This window comes from Oenanthe melanoleuca, chromosome Z (genome assembly GCF_029582105.1).
Source record: "Oenanthe melanoleuca isolate GR-GAL-2019-014 chromosome Z, OMel1.0, whole genome shotgun sequence".
In the NCBI taxonomy this organism is placed as follows: Eukaryota; Metazoa; Chordata; class Aves; order Passeriformes; family Muscicapidae; genus Oenanthe; species Oenanthe melanoleuca.
In genome coordinates, this window is record NC_079362.1 from 56,930,361 (window position 1) to 56,949,353 (window position 18,993).

An 18,993-nucleotide genomic window follows, 5' to 3' on the forward strand; every position below is an offset into this window, starting at 1 on the left:
AAGCTTAGTTGGCATGGCCTAATGTTTTCTCTGACACAAATATTTCCCCCAGAGAAACATATCTCCTACTTCTCCCCAAGACAGCCCCTTATATTTATGTCAAATGCATCACCAGAATTACCTGAAGCTTTGTTCTCAACCTACTTAGGGCCTCAATAATGCTCAGAGGACTGCCATTTGCAAGAAGCCTATGCAAAGTGCTGAAATCTTCTTTTGAAAAACTCAGAGATGCATTCTCATTGTGCATGAAACATCTTCTACCATGGCAGAGGACAGCTCAGTCTCTTCAGCACAGTTTTCAGTTTGTTTTTACACACTGTGTGCAAAGGGGCCTCAACTCAGTGAGATGGGACATCCTTGATGACAGCAATTAAAGACTAAAGATGAGATTTGTAAATATACCAAGGATTTCAAAAGTTATTATTAAGAACAACTGTAAGTTCTTAGTATATTCTGTCCAAAGTTCTGGGGTAAACAATGACCCTGCAGTAATTGGCTTTAAAGATCATCTATTTCCAACCCCTTTTCCTTGGACAGGGACATCTCCCACTACACCATGTTGCTCAGATCCCCATCCAGCCTGGCCTTGATCACTGCCAGGGATGGGGCACCCACAGCTTCTCTGGGCAAGCTGTGTCAGTGCCTCACCACTCCTGCAGTAAAGAATTCCTTCCTAATATCTGATCTAAGCCTCTCATTTTTTATCTGAAAGCCACTGTACCTAGTCCTGTCACTGATGCCCATATTAAAAGCCTCCTTCCAGCTTTTCTTGTTGGCCACCTCAGGTACAGAAAGGCTGCTAGAAGGGCTCCCCAGAGCCTTTTTTTTCGTCATCCTACCTCAGGTAATACAATGGTGTTGCAAACATATATATGCTATATAATGTATATATATCACTGCAATCCTGTACATATATAGGATATATATATCCTATATATGGCATGTATATATATCTCTGCAATCCTTCTTTCATTGCTTGCAGCAGATACACTGAAACACATGATCTGTTAAAGTTACATCAGCTAATATATCTGACCTTCTAAAAAACACCCCTAAACCAAGTACATATATTTTGCAATATAATTTGCATAATACTTGCCCTTTTCGGATATTAATTCCAGAAAAAAACAGTTGTTTCAATATCTATAGAGCCAAAAACTTTCCCCATGAAATCTTCATAAGACAGTTTTTCATCATGCACCTTTCCCATATATGAAAAAATTACTAATTTATGACTCAAAATATTACACAGAGGAAAGAATGTATAGGTTTCTGATAACCAAGGTTTTCAGAGGCTTGTGGTGTGTTTGTTTAATTAGCAGTACTTCAGCTCTGCCAACAGCTTCTGTATTACTGCAGAAGCAGCACAGCAGTGGAACACATGATGTGATGGATTGGTGATGCTCGAGGTTAATGGAATTGACCATATTCAGCTGCAGAGCTGAATAACGAGGCCTGGTAAAGCCTGCTAAGGTAAGCAAATCCACAAGATTTATCCCCTTTCCTCCTTCCTGAGCACCAAAGCAATAACCTCTCTGGTAAAATTGTTATTTTGTATTTGGAAAGATTCCACCCGAAAAAAGAGCATTTATCAGTTACATAGACAGCAAACCATATTGTGCTGTTAGGGCATGCACTCATCTGTTATGAAAATATATTTAATACAGGATTATAGCTTCTCTCCTATGTACTACCATTAAAAACTAACATTACCCCATTTTTACTGTTTTTTTTTTCTTCTTCTGGTCCCTTAGCAGAAAGCTTTGCTTAAGTGAGGCTCTCCTGCCAAAAGAGAGTTCTCTTATGAACAGTGTGAGTAGGCAAATAAGCTTTCAGCAAATTGTACAGCATCTTACTAAATGCAGGACAAATGCATATGTCACCCCCTAAATCAAACACTCTCTGTGTAATTTACAGTCTGCTCCAAATTATAGCAATTCAGTGAAAAGAGGAATTTGCCTTAGTACTTCTGGGGTTTTATGGCAGACATAATTAGTGCCACATCATTTAATAGCTCGAGTTAACGCACTCCAGTTCATTTTTGCTTGTCAGTTTAGTGTGATAATAAGCAAATATCTGATGAGAAGCTCATCCTGTAGAAGAGAAGGCTCAGGAAGGACCTTATTGCCCTTTATAACTGCCTGAAAAGAGGGTGCAGGAGCTGGGGCTCTTCTCCCAGGTAACAAGAGGTAGGACAAAAGGAAGTAGCCTCCAGTTGCACCAGGGGAGGTTGGATTGGATATCTGGGAAAATTTCCTCACAGAAAGTGTTGCCAAGCATTGCCCAGGGAAGTGGTGGTGTCACTGCCCCTGGAAGTGTTCAAAAAACATATGGATGTGGCACATGGAAAAGTGGTTTGGTGGTGACACAATGGTGATATGGTCAGAAATGATGATCTTAGAGGCATTTCCAACCTCAAGAATTCTGTGATTCTTTGAAAGCAAGAAGCATCATCAAATAAGAGTCCAATAGTTTTAGTTATGCTATTTTTCTTGAACAGTAACAACTATTACTATGAAGTATGACACACAGAAGAGCTCAGCATACTATTCCCAGGAACAGTTATGAGGTCCAAGAAGAATCTGAAGCCAAATAAAAAGATGAGGGGAGCAGCATTTCTATCTTCTGTGCCTTCACCACCACCTCTGTCATCACAGTGGATGAACCACATGGTGAATTACATCAAGCTCTGCAGCTGCCCAGCCTCAGACAGCAGTGCCCAACACATGTCATTCAGCAGCAATGACTAAAATACTCAAAACAAAACAAAAAAAATCTCCACACAGTACCAGTATGAGTGAGCATGAATCAGTGTCCTAATTCTCTGCCCTGTCCATCCAATCCACACTGCTTGTGTTTTCCAGGAAAGGTGTCCCCCCTTAGGAGATGAGTCATGGTGGCTCTTCACAAACCACCCACTCACATCTTCCAGCAGCCACAGTACAGAACTGGTCTTCTAAATTTCAGTGTGCTTTCTGGGAAGAAAAAAAAAGATCCTGGACATAATTGGGCTGACTACAAGTGAAAGGACTACACTACAAATTATCTCCTGTGCCCTACAAGTGAAGGTCAATTGTGGACAAATTAGACCTCTCAAGATGACTTTAACTGGGCTTTAGTGCTGCTGAGACATCTCTGAGACATTCAGGCCACAGTTTAAGAAGGCAACAGGTACAGAAACACCCTAACTACCACGTTGTTGACTGAACTGGGTGTGACAAAGGTTTATTAGCTCAAATATGGACTAATTTGAGCATAATTTATAAATTACAGGCCAGTTTAGTCAGATAAGTGTGGCTGATGCATCAGTGCTATGAGGATCCAGAGCTAAGGGCACCTGTCTCAGCCTGTGCCAGCAGATCCAGACATGGTCCCTCTGGTCACCTTCCTTCCTTGAGAATGCTGCACACAACAGACAAGGGCATTTTCAGCAAAGCCAGCTCTGGCCCAACACCACCAGTTCTGGCTCAGCTAGAGCTGGGTTAGTTTTTGCAGAGTCTGTTCCTTGAGCCAGGTTCTGGGAAAGCACAGAGCAGTGGAGACTGTGCCAGCATGGACAGGGAGCAGCAGAACTCCAGAAATCAAGGACAGCACGCAGAGCAGCTCTGGGAAGAAAGAATAACCAGCTTTGACTTGGAGCCTTAACACTCTGATAAAGCTCCACGTGGTATAAACAACATCTCTGCACCATTTCTCACTTTGTTCTCTAATAGTAACATTATCCAAGCAGTAAGTTACAATTATTCTGCATTATGGGGCCCCTAAACAAATCAATGGGGAAGAAAATCAAATCCTCCCATCTCTTACCCCAAGAACACAGAATTTGTAGGCTCCTGAGCTCTGCTTTGTAATTTCACACCATAAAAAACAGGAGAGGAATGGATGCCCTGGGTTAGATATAATTTGCCCATACTACACTACTTAAAAATCTTATAGTAGGAGCGTATGTTAGCTTAATAATGTCACAACCTTTTCACTTTAAATTGTGTCTCCAGAGCCTCAGCTGAAATGTATTGCATTTTGGGCACTAAAGCTTGTATTAGTTACTTTATCCAAATTTACTGCAAAATGAAGTTGAGTTAAAACTTCAATTTAACCTGAAGCAGCACACAAAGTCCCTTGTACTTGCCTGAATGTAAGATTGCTTAGGATTTTATTGCTGTAGATTTTATTGACTTTGAAGTGCAAACATAACTGTGGGCAAAGGGAAATAATATAGATTTTAATATAATTTCTACTGAAAGAAGAGTTAAAGTAATAACTTTCAGCAAATTTAGTATTTGGTAGATTGACAACTCCAGAGATAAGATTACACAAAAAAATCCCCACTCTCTTATGGGGAGGCAAATGTAACTCTGGGGTTTGTCTGTTTGCCTTTTCTTAATCATAGCTTCAAAGTCACATTTTTCATTGGTGATGCCTACAGTAAGGCTTTACATCCATATTTGGGGTGTGCAAAAATGATCAGAGCTATTGTGTTGCTGTCAGCTGGTGACAGGCCACTGATCTGCTGCTGTTAAGCTCTGAAGCTTCAGTCCTACCCATCCTTAGTAGCAGCTCATAGTGTTTCAAGCAAATGCATTGTTTCTTATTTAAAACAGGAGGACAACTTGCACCAACAGCATACCAACTCTGCCATGATTTGTACTGCTTCTCTAAAATATGGCTGCAAGCAACAAATAGCCCCAAAACAGGAGACATTCTGGCAAACTCAAAGGCCCCAGATGCAAGCTCCAAGGGCCTATTTCACTGGACAAGCTCTGAGAAATAAAGTAATTCCAGTAACAGTGACAGAAAGACAGGTCAGTGCATGCACACTGAACAGAACACTGACACTGTGACCTGTGTTTTTCCTTTTTTCCAGCCCTTTGTGTTTATAATTTTCATAATTTAGTACCTTCACTTCTTATGTCTGTTCCCATGTCAGCTCTAATCACCTTCCTCTCTTTTTTTTCTTTTCTTTTCTTTTCTTTTCTTTTCTTTTCTTTTCTTTTCTTTTCTTTTCTTTTCTTTTCTTTTCCTTTTCCTTTTCCTTTTCCTTTTCCTTTTCCTTTTCCTTTTCCTTTTCCTTTTCCTTTTCCTTTTCCTTTTCCTTTTCCTTTTCCTTTTCCTTTTCCTTTTCCTCTACATTTTTTCTCCTAAACACACCTTTTCTAGCCTCTTCCTGCCCGAGGCAGTCCATTGCTCTTCTGCTCCTACTGAGGAAATCTTGTGCTCACCTGTTTTCTGTAAGCAGGCAGTTAAAATTATCCTTCCCCAAGCTATGAAGAGAAATCACACAGCACACAATATAAGCTGGTTGTGGTCAAGCTCTGCTGAGTCACTGGCAGTAATGTGCAATTCAGACAAAATCAATCTGCATGAGCAACACTGTGAGGACTGTGCTATCATCCCAATCTCCAGGCCAGGGAGAATTAGTCTAAAAATACAGTAAATACAAAGGTACACCTGAAGTCTTAGAACCACAGATTCATAGAATGGTTAGGGTTGGAAGGGATACTAAAAATCATCTAGTTCCACCCCTCTTCCATGGGCATAGACACCTTCCAGTACACCTGGTTACTCATCCAGACAGGTCTTGAACACTTCCAGGGATGGAGTATACACAGACTCTCTGAGCAACCTGTTTCACCCACACAGCAAAGAATTTCTTCCTAATATTTAATCTGAACCTGACCTATTTTAATTCAAACACATTTTCCCTTGTCCTTTGACTATATGCCCATGTAAAATATCTCTCTTCAACTCTCCTACAGGCTTCCTTCAGGTACTGGAAATTTCCAGTTAGGTCCTCTTGAAGACTTCTCTTTTCCTGACTGAACAATCCCAATCCTTTCCTCACAGGAGAGGTGCTCCATCCCTCTGATCACCTTGGTGGCCTCCTCTGGCCTCCCTCCAGCAGGTCCATGTTGTTCCTGTGCTGGGACCCCAGAACTGGTGCAGCACTGCAGTGGGGTCTCAGCAGAGCAGAGCAGAGGGGCAGAATCCCCTCCCTGCCCTGCTGCCCACTCTGCTCTGGATGCACCCAGCACACGTTTGGCTCTCTGGGCTGGCAGTGCCCATGGCTGGGTCATGTCCAGCCTCTCACCCCAAGTCCTTCTGGGCAGGGCTGCTCTGATCTGTTCATCCCCAACTGGATTGATACTGGGGTCTGCTCTGACTCAGGTACAGCATCTTGCACTTGTTCTTGTTGAACCTCATGAGGTTCCCATGGGCCACCTCTGGAGCCTGTCCAGGTCCCTCTGGATGGCATCTCATCCTCCAGGAATGTGAGCTGTACCACTCAGTTTGGGGTCACCTGCAAATCTGCTGCAGCACCTGTTAGGGTGCATTTGACCCCTCTATGCCATTAAAGAAGACATTAAATAACACTTGTCCCAGTGCAAACCTCTGATAGTCACCACCTTTCACTGATGTCCCTTGGGACTGAGCAGCTGCCCCTGCCTTCTGGGTGTCACCACCCAACAAATTCCTTAGCCACAAACACCCTTCCTATTGAATTCTTCTTTCCCCAGCTTAGAGAGAAGGATGTTGTGGGGGACTGTGTCAAAGGCTTTACAGAAGTCTGGATAAATGACATCCACAGCCCTCGTATTTTCCACTAATGTGGAAAAGTCACTCCATCATAGAAGGGCACTGGGTTGGCCAGGGAGGATTTGCTCTTGGTGAAGCTAAACTGGATGTCCTGAATCACCTCTCTGTTCTCCATGTGCACAACTTCCAGGAGGATCTGTTCCATCACCTGCCCAAGCACAGAAGTGAAGCTGACAGGTTGGCAGGTCTCAGGCTCTTCCTTTTACCCTTTTCTAAGATTGGTGCCATGTTTCCCTTTTTCCAGTCACCTGGGACTTCACCTGACTGACATCATGATCTTCCTCAAATGCCAGCTGAAGCAAACACAGAGTATTTCTGAAAGCCTGAGAAAAATCTTCTCAATTTCTGTCTACTAGTTCAAAGTCTTCCAAGATTTAGGGCCAGCAGAATTTCCTAATGCCACTGAGTTTTATTTAATTGCTTGTGATTAACTTTCCTATTCTATATGTCTGTAAAGATAATGCAGCATATTGGCCTAAGAAATGCATGTTAAAGATAAGTCTTTAAGAAAAAAAAAGTTTTGAATCTGGTAAGTAGAATAGGAAAGTGCCTAACATAGTGGTCAATTAGGTGCAGCATCACAGAATTCTTCACAATAAAGAGTAAAAGAGGTTCAAAATAAAATATAGAAATAGAACAGCCTCTGATATGGTCTGCTAGGTCTAAGTGTTCTGTACTACTCTAATGTTATTTCAAAACAGTGAAGAAGTGACTCAACACACTAAAACTGATAAGTTTTCTAAAGCCAGATTTTGTCATTATTTTTCTATTTGCAAACTGATTTGGCATGAAGTGCAAATTAAAATAATTCCACTCAATGCCTGTGGGCAATAAGACATTAAAGACTTCATTATGTCTTTGGTGTTTAACTCCCACTTATATGCTTATATATTAGAACAAGAGCCTTGAACTCCAGAGATCATGCTCTCATGAAAAACAGTCACCATCCCCATCTCAAATTGACGTAAATGTCTTCCTTGCTGTTTTACAAATGGGCCAAGCCAACATTGCTGCTTTTTGTAGTGATGAAACATGCTCATGGCACGGCATATGTGATGCCTCCAAACAAATTCAGGGTTCATCTGTCTCCAGTTGTGCAAGTTCACCTAAAACATGGGACAAAATTATTCTGTTCTTGATTCCTCAATCTCAGGGCAGATTTTGTGAGCAAATTCAACTTTAGACAGTACAACATACAATCACTCCTTTCACAATTAATTTGCCAGCTGTAGGTGTCAAGGCAGAAAGTATTTTCAAATTCTGCCTTTCCCCAAATTAGTCCTTCCTCCCTTTACAAGAAATAAAAATAAAACACAACCTCATCTCTCCTGAAGAGGTCCTCACCTCCTTCTGGTCTTGCTCCTGACATATCCTCATTCAGATATTCAGATATTTCTACCCCCTCACGACAGAGTACCTGTAAGACCCCTCCAGTCTGTGGAAATCCATATCCTCTTCTTATGATGGATCCATCCAGTCTCCAACCCAAACACTGACCACTGCCCTGCTCCAGTCCATGAAAAATCCTGTTTCTTTTCCACACCAAGTAACATTAGGGCCCACTGAGTTTCACCATTGTATCTTCCTTGAGAGAATTTTTCCCCCAAACCCAGTCCACAGAAAGAGGCTGTAGAACTTTGAGGGATCTTGGATGTGTAAATACCCAACAAGAGGGATGAAGAAAGCTCAGTTCCTCCCAGGTACACTCACTGACAGCACAAGACACAGTGGACAAAACCTGAAATGTGAGGTTTTGTTGGAACACAAGATGTGAGCGTGGTCAAAGGGGCTGCTCAGAGGGCTGTGGAGCCCTCACTTGTGGACATATTCAAGAACCAGCTGGAGTTGGCTCTGGGCAGTCTGCTGCAGCTGGCTGTCTTGAGCAGGGGGGTAAACTAGATGGCCTCAAGTGAATATTCCAACATGAATGAGTCTGTGAAATCTCATTTCCAGGTGTGTGAGCTTGCTTAAATGCTTTCTCTCAACAATGGGACACTCTAGATTTTCATTTCACAAGCCCCAAGCAAAACATGACATACAAGGGCTGACTCTGAACCATCTGTCACAGTATTTATAGCTCTGTATTTATAGCTCTGGAGCTTCATCCAACTTTGTGCTGCTGCATGTGTTGGTTTTACATTGCCTTGTAGCATGGGAGCCACAGAACCTTCTGTGAACAGCTGCCAGAAGCTTCCACCATGTCAATCCCTGATGGCTCTGAGGATGGACAAGCCAAAACTGGGCCAGTTAGAGGTGATGGCAACACTCTGATAAAACATATTAAAAAGAAAGTGGAACAAAAGTAGTGGAGCAGTTTTAATTCCAGGAAGAGAAGAGAAGAGAAGAGAAGAGAAGAGAAGAGAAGAGAAGAGAAGAGAAGAGAAGAGAAGAGAAGAGAAGAGAAGAGAAGAGAAGAGAAGAGAAGAGAAGAGAAGAGAAGAGAAGAGAAGAGAAGAGAAGAGAAGAGAAGAGAAGAGAAGAGAAGAGAAGAGAAGAGAAGAGAAGAGAAGAGAAGAGAAGAGAAGAGAAGAGAAGAGAAGAGAAGGAAGAGAAAAGAGAAGAGAAGAGAAGAGAAGAGAAGAGAAGAGAAGAGAAGAGAAGAGAAGAGAAGAGAAGAGAAGAGAAGAGAAGAGAAGAGAAGAGAAGAGAAGAGAAGAGAAGAGAAGAAGGTGAGAACGTGTGAGAGAAACAATGTGGGGACACCAAGGTCAGTGCAGAAGGAGGGCAGAAGCTGCTCCAGGCACTGGAGCTGAGATTCCTCTGCAGGCTGTGGTGAGACCATGGTGAATCAGCTGTGCCCTGCAGCCATGGGGATCCATGGGGAATGCAGAGATCCACCCACAGCCCATGGGGATCCATGGGGATGCAGAGATCCACCCACAGCCCATGGGATCCATGGGGATGCAGAGATCCACCCACAGCCCATGGATCCAGGGGGATGCAGAGATCCACCCACAGCCCATGGGGATCCATGGGGGATGCAGAGATCCACCCACAGCCCATGGATCCATGGGGAGCAGAGATCCACCCACAGCCCATGGGGATCCATGGGCAATGCAGAGATCCACCCACAGCCCATGGGGATCCAGGGGATGCAGAGATCCACCCACAGCCCATAGGGATCCAGGGGATGCAGAGATCCACCCACAGCCCATGGGGATCCAGGGGGATGCAGAGATCCACCCACAGCCCATAGGGATCCAGGGGATGCAGAGATCCACCCACAGCCCATGGATCCAGGGGGATGCAGAGATCCACCCCAGTCCAAGGGGATCCAGGGGGATGCAGAGATCCACCCACAGTCCATGGGGGATGCAGAGATCCACCCACAGCCCATGGATCCATGGGGATGCAGAGATCCACCCCAGTCCATGGGGATCCAGGGGATGCAGAGATCCACCCAGCCTATGGGAAGGTGCCCATGGAGCAGGTGGGTGCCTGCAGGATGCTGTGACCCTGTGGCAGACCTGGGGGACAGAGGGCCCTGCTCCCAGGCTGGAGCAGCCTGTCCCTGTTGGGCTGCAGCCCATGGAACAGTGACCCACACCACAGCAGTTCTGGGAGGGCTGTGTGCCCGTGGCAGGGACTCAGGCTGCAGCAGGGTTGGCAGGAGTGCTGCACCTGAGATTGGAGCCAGGCTGGGAAGTTCATGGAGAGCTGTGTCCCGTGGGAGGGACCCCCCAGTCTCACAGGGGAAGGGTGCTCTCCCTGGCAGTGAGAGAAATCCTCGGGTGATGCACTGGCCCTGTCTGCCTGAGCTGTCTGTGGGAAGGAGGGAGGGGCTGGGGGGATAATTGTGGTTTTAAGGGCTTATTTTATTTCTCATCATCCTCCTCTGATTTTGTTGTAATAAACTCACTTTGCACCCCTAAGCTGATCATGTTTTCTCCTTGAAGTGTTTTCTCCTGGTCCTTATTTCAACTCACGCAGCCTCCCCAGCTGTGGCAGTTTGGCCAGCATCATGTCACAACACTACTCCACCCTGCTCAGTTACATTCTTTGGCGTTTCTATTTCACTGGCAGGTTGGTTTTTTTTTCATCAGTGCTCCAAAATCATCCATAAAGTTTGATAAAATTCAGTCGTAACACAGAAGCTTTGTGGAGTCTTTCTTCAGCCAGGTTGAAAACTGCTTATTCACTCTCCTGATCTCTGCCTGTTACTGAGATGTTAGCATTTCACATCTGACTGCACCAGCAGCAGCCTCCCCAGTGCTGCAGCCTCCCAAAGACCAGCTCCTCTCTCTCAGCAGTTGACACTGCGCTTGCAGAATCTCTCCAAAGAGGCTGAGATAAATTTGTTGGTTTCTTCACAAGTGCTTCAGGAGGTGGAGGATGAAAAGGAACTTCTGCACAGCAGAACAATTCTGCTTGCAGGGCTCTCAGATGGATTCTCAGGAGAGAAACAATTATACATCAAAATGCTTCAACAAATGGGTACAGCTAGCAGCAAAAACCTAGATGAGGACTCCTGGGATCCAGGGTCTATCCACACATGAGGCATTAGAGTACCACTGAATAAAATGCTTAAATACTTTTAAAGCCAGAGGGGATGGGAGTCTGACCACTTTCCTCACCCTCAGCTGCTGGACAAACCAATCTGCATCTTTTATTCCTCACCAGAGTGCTTGATGACCAGCATACAAGGATTTCATTTATGTATTTAAGAACTGAAAAACACAAGTGCTTGTGAAACAGCAGGCACTTGTTACAGATGTAGTAAACCAAAAAGCTGCACCTGGTAGTGTGCAGTGTGGGAAAATACAGGGCAGAGCATTTCAACAGCTGAACAAGGTGAAAAGCTGTTTGTGCATGTAGTTTGTGCCTGTAAGCTTCCCTGCATACCTGCCTGATGTTTAAAGTTGGGTTGGTGAAGCATCAGGGTGAAGGCAATTTTTAAGTCTCTATTCCCTTGAAAGCTCAGTTAGCTAGTCAGGAATCATTCCCACAACCCAGAGGTATGACAATTACTAGTTTTTCTCAGTATCCTATAAAAATATCTGTGAGGTATCTTTGTCATTTTAGTTTAAAAAATAAAATGGTAACAATTAATAAATAGATTATTTGCTATTGAAAAAGACTACTTAGTTTAAAATACTTTTGAAATTACTCATGGTGTATCTTTGAAACACTGTCAAGCAACAAAATAACAATGTGCACATTTTCTCTGCTCAGAATTTACCTATCAGCAATTTCCATTTTCTCAAGGTGGCAAGTTATTGGGTATTTGTATGACTGATGCAATTTTTTGTCATCATTTTAAGCAGTATCTCTTCATTAGCACTACACTCATTACAGAATTGGATAAGCTTTCAAGAGATTATTGTTAACTACTGAAAACTGAAAACTTTCCTACTACCTGAACCAATATGCACATTCAGCAAATGTTTTATTGAAGAATAATTATTGTGAACATTTTGGGCTTTTCACAGGTTTAGAAGTGACAGCCTGATCTCAAAATTGTATTTCATTAAAAGCAGGTTAAGAAGTCCTCAAAAAGAAAGAAATACAGCATTAAAGCTTAGGTAAGGTAATACACTCCATTGAGCATTTTCCCCTCTTCAGAAAGGGAATGAAAAGTCAACTGCTTGCACAACTCCAGCCCAGGTAAACTTCTTTGCCACCTGCCAACATCCACTGCTTCAGAAATGACACACACCTTGATGTGGGTTGTGCATTTATTCCCTATAATCAGCTTCTAAGAGGCACACTCTAGTTACATTTATGTATTGCTAGTGGAGTTTACTCGTTTGCAGCAAATTCTTTTAATCCTTTTCACTTCATTTTAGACCAAAACTGATCACCCAATCTGCATAAACCTGAAAATTAACTCCTTCATAATCACCATTTTCAAGCATGCTGTATACACCAGTTACTGCAGTAGTACACACAGCCTAAAAAACTGCCTGGCCACTGTGAGGAACAGAGGATGTAACATTTGTAAGCACTCCTTATTAAATTTTTAATAGCACACCCAATTTAATTTTTAAGGGGGTTGTCTCCACTTAATTTGATTTCATTTTCCCAAGAGTCAGCAAAATGTGTTATGAACAAGCTATTGAACCTTATGAAATGTTTTTACAGAAGCAGTCAAACCTGACTACCTGGTGATTAGTCATCATTATTAATCATAGTTAGCAGAAAGATGGAAATTGTGAACATTTTAAAATTAGTAATCATTTATTTTTTGAAGCAGAGGCATTGAAGCAAGACAAGTAAATGAGTTTGAAGAGCCTTCAAAATGTGTATCTTATGAAGCTACAAAGATGCTGCTTCTGCTAAATGAAGACGTGGCATTGAAGATGCCACATGAAGATGTTCACTGTTCTAACACTGTGAGCTGCAATTTAGGACTATTACTAGAGGTTGGAATTAATAAAAACTAAGTGAAAAAAGTCAAGCAGTATTGAATATTAACTGCAAACCTGATATCTGTGTTAATATGATGTAAAGAAGTGATTTTATCGTTGAACCATCAGAGAAAAGATCATATCTGTTACAATTTATAGCTAAGAGCTGTGATTCTGCTTAGGACTTTGGCCTTCACTCCAGGTATCCTGGGAGAATGTCTGAACACCTGAGTTTCCCTTCTGCAAATCCTCTAAGGCTTAGAATCATGGAATCATAGAATGGTTTGGGTTGGAAGGGACCTTAAAACCATCTAGTTCCAAACCCTCTGCCATGGGTTGACACCTTCCACTAGACCAGGGTGCTCAGACTACCATCTGAAATAGTCTCAGTTATTTAGGGAAAATACACTGGAAAAATACACTTCAGCAAAGATGCTGAAGAGAAGAAGTAGACATGAATGACCTTTGTGGTGTGTTCTTCCCTGGAATCGTGGAACCCCCTCCCAGTGCAGGCACAGAAGGCAGAACAGCCCCTGCTCTGCTCCAGCAGTCACTTCCCTGGCAAGGAGCAGAGTTCTGTGCAGCAGCCCTGCCCACGAGGGCTGCAGGGACAGGCACCCTGCACTCCTCTGCACCCCTGGGACACCACCATGGCTGAGCAGCACACAGCCTGGCCCTGGCACTCGCTCACAATGACACAGAATCCATCACTCCACTGCAGGGAGGGTGGGAGGCCATGGCCTCACTGCTGGCAAGGCAAAGAGCACTCTGAGAACAAAAGACCCTACCCACAGGTTATCTAAGCTGATGTTTTCGGTCATATCCAGTCATATTTTTATAACAAACACCTCAACTATTAAATAGAAATAAGTTATAGCTTACATGAATTCAGTTTCTAAAGCTGAAAAAGATTTAACAGACTGCAAAGACAGCACATGATTTATTAACACTTCATTTTGGCCAGGGGCCTAAGAATGGTTATCATAGATACACCAAAGCTAATGTTTTGAAGGTGGAAGCAGCAGAACTAGTCATCTTTACTCTTACCAAAAGCAGAAAGCTTGTCATCACCTTAATCACTGCCTTTTCTGAAAAGTAAACTGATAGCACTTGCAATTACTCAGTTGTGCCACAGGAAAAAACCCCTCCAATTTAAATGAATTTTGTCTTGAAAATCAAAGCCTAGGGAACAAGAGGACCCAAGATCCTTCCTCATGAGAATTTCAGAAACTGTTTGGTGTCAGGCTAATTGCTATATTTGGTTTCCGTTCTTTCCCTAGAGACCAAACTTAAAAATTCCACCATCAAATTCAAAAAGGCTATAGCTTGCTGCAGTCCTAATCCATACTCTTCCAGTGAAAATTTAATCCTATGTATAAGGGTTTAATATATAATGATAGTATCTAAGAATTTTTCTCCTGTTTCAAGCTGAAATTCCTCCACTTCAAGTGTTGCTGGCTGCAGACGAGCACTTGTTTAGCATTGTGCTCATTGACAATGGTTGTCACATAAACATTTATGATAATGATGATTGTTTTCAATTATACTCCGAGCCTCAGAGCAAAGTCTTCCAAGATCACAAGCCAAACACCTAGCAACCAGTTTAAGTTGCTCCCTAGTGCATGTGAAATGAACACATGTAGTTATACAAAGACATTACTCAGAAAGTTAGTCACAACTTATTGTGCTGTTATTAGCTGAAAGTATGCCCATCAATCTTGACAGGGTCTCTGCCACCATCATGCATTAACACAAATTGCAGTAAACACTCCACCATATGAGGCAAAGGGGGTGGGGCTGCTCTGAGAACGATGCAGACAGGCAGCTCGGCCACGATGACAGATCTGACCTGTGAGATGCTGCACAGCGAGCTGGTGGCTTGGGCACACAGCAGAGAGCAGAGAGCAGCCTTTAGGCCAGGGCTGGACTACAGCAGGTAGGACCTGCCTCCCTCTGAAACTCCAGGGAGTGCCTGAGGTTTGGGCACTGCACAAGGGATTTTTCAGAATGGAGGAAGGACAGTGCTGCTTCCTGCCAGGATGTGTTTCTGGGCACCAGACAGTCATGCCAGGTGGGTCAAAGCCAGCAAGGGCGACCAGATCTGCACAGATTTTATACTGAGCTAAAAGCTTAGGGTGTCTGCAGATTAACTGTGCAACAAATCCAAATTTAGTCAAAACCGCCAGGTTCTGGTAATTGTGGTTCACAGCTGAATGGGACCATCAGCACATTGAGTCTCCTCCTTTGCAAGTCCTAAATGTAACCAGATAAGCCTCTTAATTATGAGATGATGATGGTGCATGATTGAGGAAATGACATACACATAACACAAAGAGTAGCAATTCTGGCAATCCCCCCTATGCCAAGGTGAAATGCAGGAACCATTGAGCTGAGTTCTCACACAACTTCTCCTGACAGGTGCTGGGAGTGGGGGACAGGGGAGGTTTTGCATTCAGGACTGTGAGAGCCCCAACAGCCTCTGATACTCTGATTCCAAAGGAGGAAAGGAAAGATGCGTCTTCCTCTGCAAACAGACGGAATGTTTCAAAAAAGATGACTCCCCAAAAGATCAGTTAAAAAAGGCTCATATTTTTTTAAATCATCTGGTAAGATTGTCAAAAGCTTGTAGGTGCCTTTAAACAGCTAATCTCCTCTGGAAAAACAACCTGATTTGGTAGCTTCATCATCCCTCAGTGAAGCAAAGTTAATTTCAGCTTTGAAGATGGAAGATCAGTAGTTAAAAGGAAAAATGTGGAAATGAAATTTCTTCCCACTTCCACCTGCAAGGTACAAAAGACAAAGGCACAAAGAAAGGAGCAGCTTTACCCTCCAGGTAACTAATAAATAATTAAAAGTAAGCCCCATGTTTGTAAATAATTGTTTTAACTGTGACCATTTGGGCTTAAACATTTTATCAACAATTATCCTCATGAGGATACTTCCTCCTGAAGTATCCTGATGACATGCCTTTGAAGAAAAAACACAAAGAATTAAGATACATGGCAATTTTAAGTAGTCCAGATATGGCCACAAATTAATTAACTACTCATCTACCACCAGTGAGTATCTCTGTACTAAGACAGCTAGAAGTGAAATAGAAGGAACTCAAGAAAATGTGGTGATAAAAATGAAAACTCACCTCTTCAGACAGAAATACACACTGATGTTCTCTAACAATTCAAATACAATTTAAGTGTTACAATCAAAATTTCTTTTACTCTGAGACAATTGAAATGGGAATTATCTTTCTCTCATGAAGGAATATTTCTGTTCACAGTCTTACTGCTTTCCTAAATCCTTCTGTTTGTATGGTTAAACATAAAGTCTAAAAAGAGCAATAGAAAGGGAGAAAGTTACAGATCTACAGTATTAAAGGAAGCAGCTTCTGATACTGAATTATAGTGTTGAATTAACAGATGCTTCCCATTAACATACATTAGTAAGTTCCTTCAGACCTCTGACTTTATGACATACATTTGTGAGCCAAAACTATGTTTAAGGGTACCAGAAAATGGCACTACCTAGGGCAGCATCTGCCATGTTAGGAATCAAGGAAATGTTAGCTTAATAATAAAACTCTTAATTAATCCTTTATTATAAAAAAAAAAAAATCCAAACAATAACCAAAAGAGCATAGTTTAAGAGCAACAGCAGAAACTTGTTTTTATTCTTTTGTCACAAGTTATTTTCACCTTTCATTAGACTTGTCCATACAAGACAGAAGGCTAGAGTTCTTTTGTATTTTTGAAATAAAAAATTGACATAGAAAATCTTTTTTCTGCTTATTTAGAAGCCTTGTAAAAATTCCTGTAGCTGGGCAACTATTTCTGTATCCACAGTTTCCATAAGGGCATGGAAACCTTGCTCCCCCAGTAATTCCTGCTGTGCCTTTAACTTCTCATAGATGAACTGCTGCAGTGACACAGTGTGTACTGGGTCCTTCAATGCAAGCTGTGGAAAACATGCAAAAGAAAAATATATAACCACAATAAAAACACTTTATGACTTATGCATTTTAACTATAACCTCAGCTCAAGACAGAAACCTGTTTTTACTTTCTTTCTACTTACTTGAGAAACAAGAGGAAACACTTGTGCAAAACAAAGATCAAATTTATTATTATCCAGGCAAATATTAGTTTAAAACTATTTAAAACAAATCCTGAGTATTACACTTTTGCTCTAAGGTTTCATGCTTCTACAATAATAAACCAATTTCAAAGCTGCTTAATTAGTTACTGCTGAACTGTAACTCCTAAAAATCAGATCTTACCAAGGACTTTAGTGATGGCATGGACTATGGTCAGTTTTATTTTATTAGTAAGAAAACAAAACACCAAAAAAGTCAAACTTGTTTAGACTATATAACAAACAAAATAAACTGTCCACATGTATAAAGAATAGACACACTTCAGTACTGATACCTATAAACCTCATAAATCCAGCTGGATTATATAGTTTCCTTTCGGGCAGGAAAAGACAGGACATTTGTCTTTACTTTCCCACATTTTGCCTTTTAATGAAAGCAAAAATAAAAGAAGAGACTACACTGACAGAGGATGTATTGCAAAGCAGGCTCAGGGCTTTCAGGGGATGGGAGATGGGGACACCTGGCACTTGCTGCATCATAAAGGAGTAGGATGTTGAAATCAATGGCAATTCATGCAGATCTGTTCATTTAGTGTCAAACTCAAACAAGACCACTGTTTATGCTGGAAGGTCAGGAAACTATTTTGCTATTTCAAGGTAAGACTTGATCATTTTATTATCTATTATTACCATTACACTCTTCAGAAAGGGGAAGTAATTGCAGTAACAGTTTGATACTCTGTAGGAGGGTTTTTTTTTTCAGTAAATGTAATTTGAATCTCTAGAATATAGTATATTTTTCTAACAAAATTTCTAAATCACAACTACTCTAAGAAATATTTATTGAAGTGGGTGGCATTCTTTTCCTGCCTTGCCAAGCAAAGAATCGACCAGTTTCTGAATGACTGGCATTTGTTCATATAAAACCATAATTTGGGACATATAATGCATTTACAGTTAGTTTCTGTAAGATCATAGCTCTGAATTGTTATGTATAAAATTATCCTAGGCAATTTTGCACAGAAAAACAGGTATTTAAATATAATTGTTCTCATGCTTGTAACCCTGACCAAAGTCACTCAATCATATCCTCCACAACTGGGACATGGGAGAGAAAATATAAAGAAAGGTTTATGGGCTGAGGTAAAACAGGGAGAGATCACTCACCATCTTCTCACAGGAGCAAAACAGATTTGAGTAAGCAAATTATTTTACCACCAACCAGATCAGGGTAGGGTAACAAGAAATGAAACCATCTCAGAACACCTTCCTCCCACCTCTTCCTTCTTCCTGGGCTCAACTTTAACCCTAAATTCTCTACCTCCTCTGGAGCAGCTGGAGAAGGAAAGGGGAACGGGGACTGCAGTCAGTTTGTCACAAGCTGTCTGTGGTGCCCCTTCTTCCTCACTCTCCTACCCTTCTCCATCATGGGGCTCCACCCACAGGAGACAGTACTCCATACATTTCTTCCCCATGAGTGCATCCATGGGCTGCAGTCCTTCACTAACTTTTTCTGCGTGGATCCCTTTTTTTCCATAGGGTACAGTCCTTCAGGAACAGGTTGTTCCAGTGTGGGCTCCTCTCTGCATATGGCCACAGGTCCTGACAGGAGCCTGCTCCAGCGTGGGCTTTCCACAGGGTCAGACTCCTTCGAGCTCCAGCATGGGCTGCAGGTGGATCTCTGCATCCCTGTGTTCCTCCAGGGGCTGCAGGTGGATCTCTGCATCCCCGTGTTCCTCCAGGGGCTGCAGGGGCACAGCTGCCTCACCATGGGCTGCACCAGGGGCTGCAGGGGAACCTCAGCTCTGGCCCCTGGAGCACCTCCTGCCCTTCTGCACTGACCTTGTGTCTGCCAAGTTGTTGCTCTCACATCTCCCCGGCTGCCTCATCATTCAAAGCAGCAGCACTCAAAGCCAGTAGAGACTTCTACAGTATGATTAATGCTTGCTGCTAGAAGCATCATC

At 42.4% G+C, this 18,993-nt stretch overlaps 1 protein-coding gene across 3 annotated transcripts in view; it reads right to left on the reverse strand.

The window, feature by feature from the left end:
* Positions 1 to 16,578: 16,578 nt before the first annotated feature.
* The window catches only part of IPO11 (importin 11), an 82,814-nt gene continuing 80,399 nt past the window's right edge, over positions 16,579 to 18,993 (reverse strand). For all 3 annotated transcript variants that reach the window (XM_056513741.1, XM_056513742.1, XM_056513743.1), the window contains exon 32: positions 16,579 to 16,892. In XM_056513741.1, coding sequence (XP_056369716.1) covers positions 16,728 to 16,892 — 165 coding nt within the window. In that variant the 3' untranslated portion in view covers positions 16,579 to 16,727. The remainder of the gene's footprint in view (positions 16,893 to 18,993) is intronic.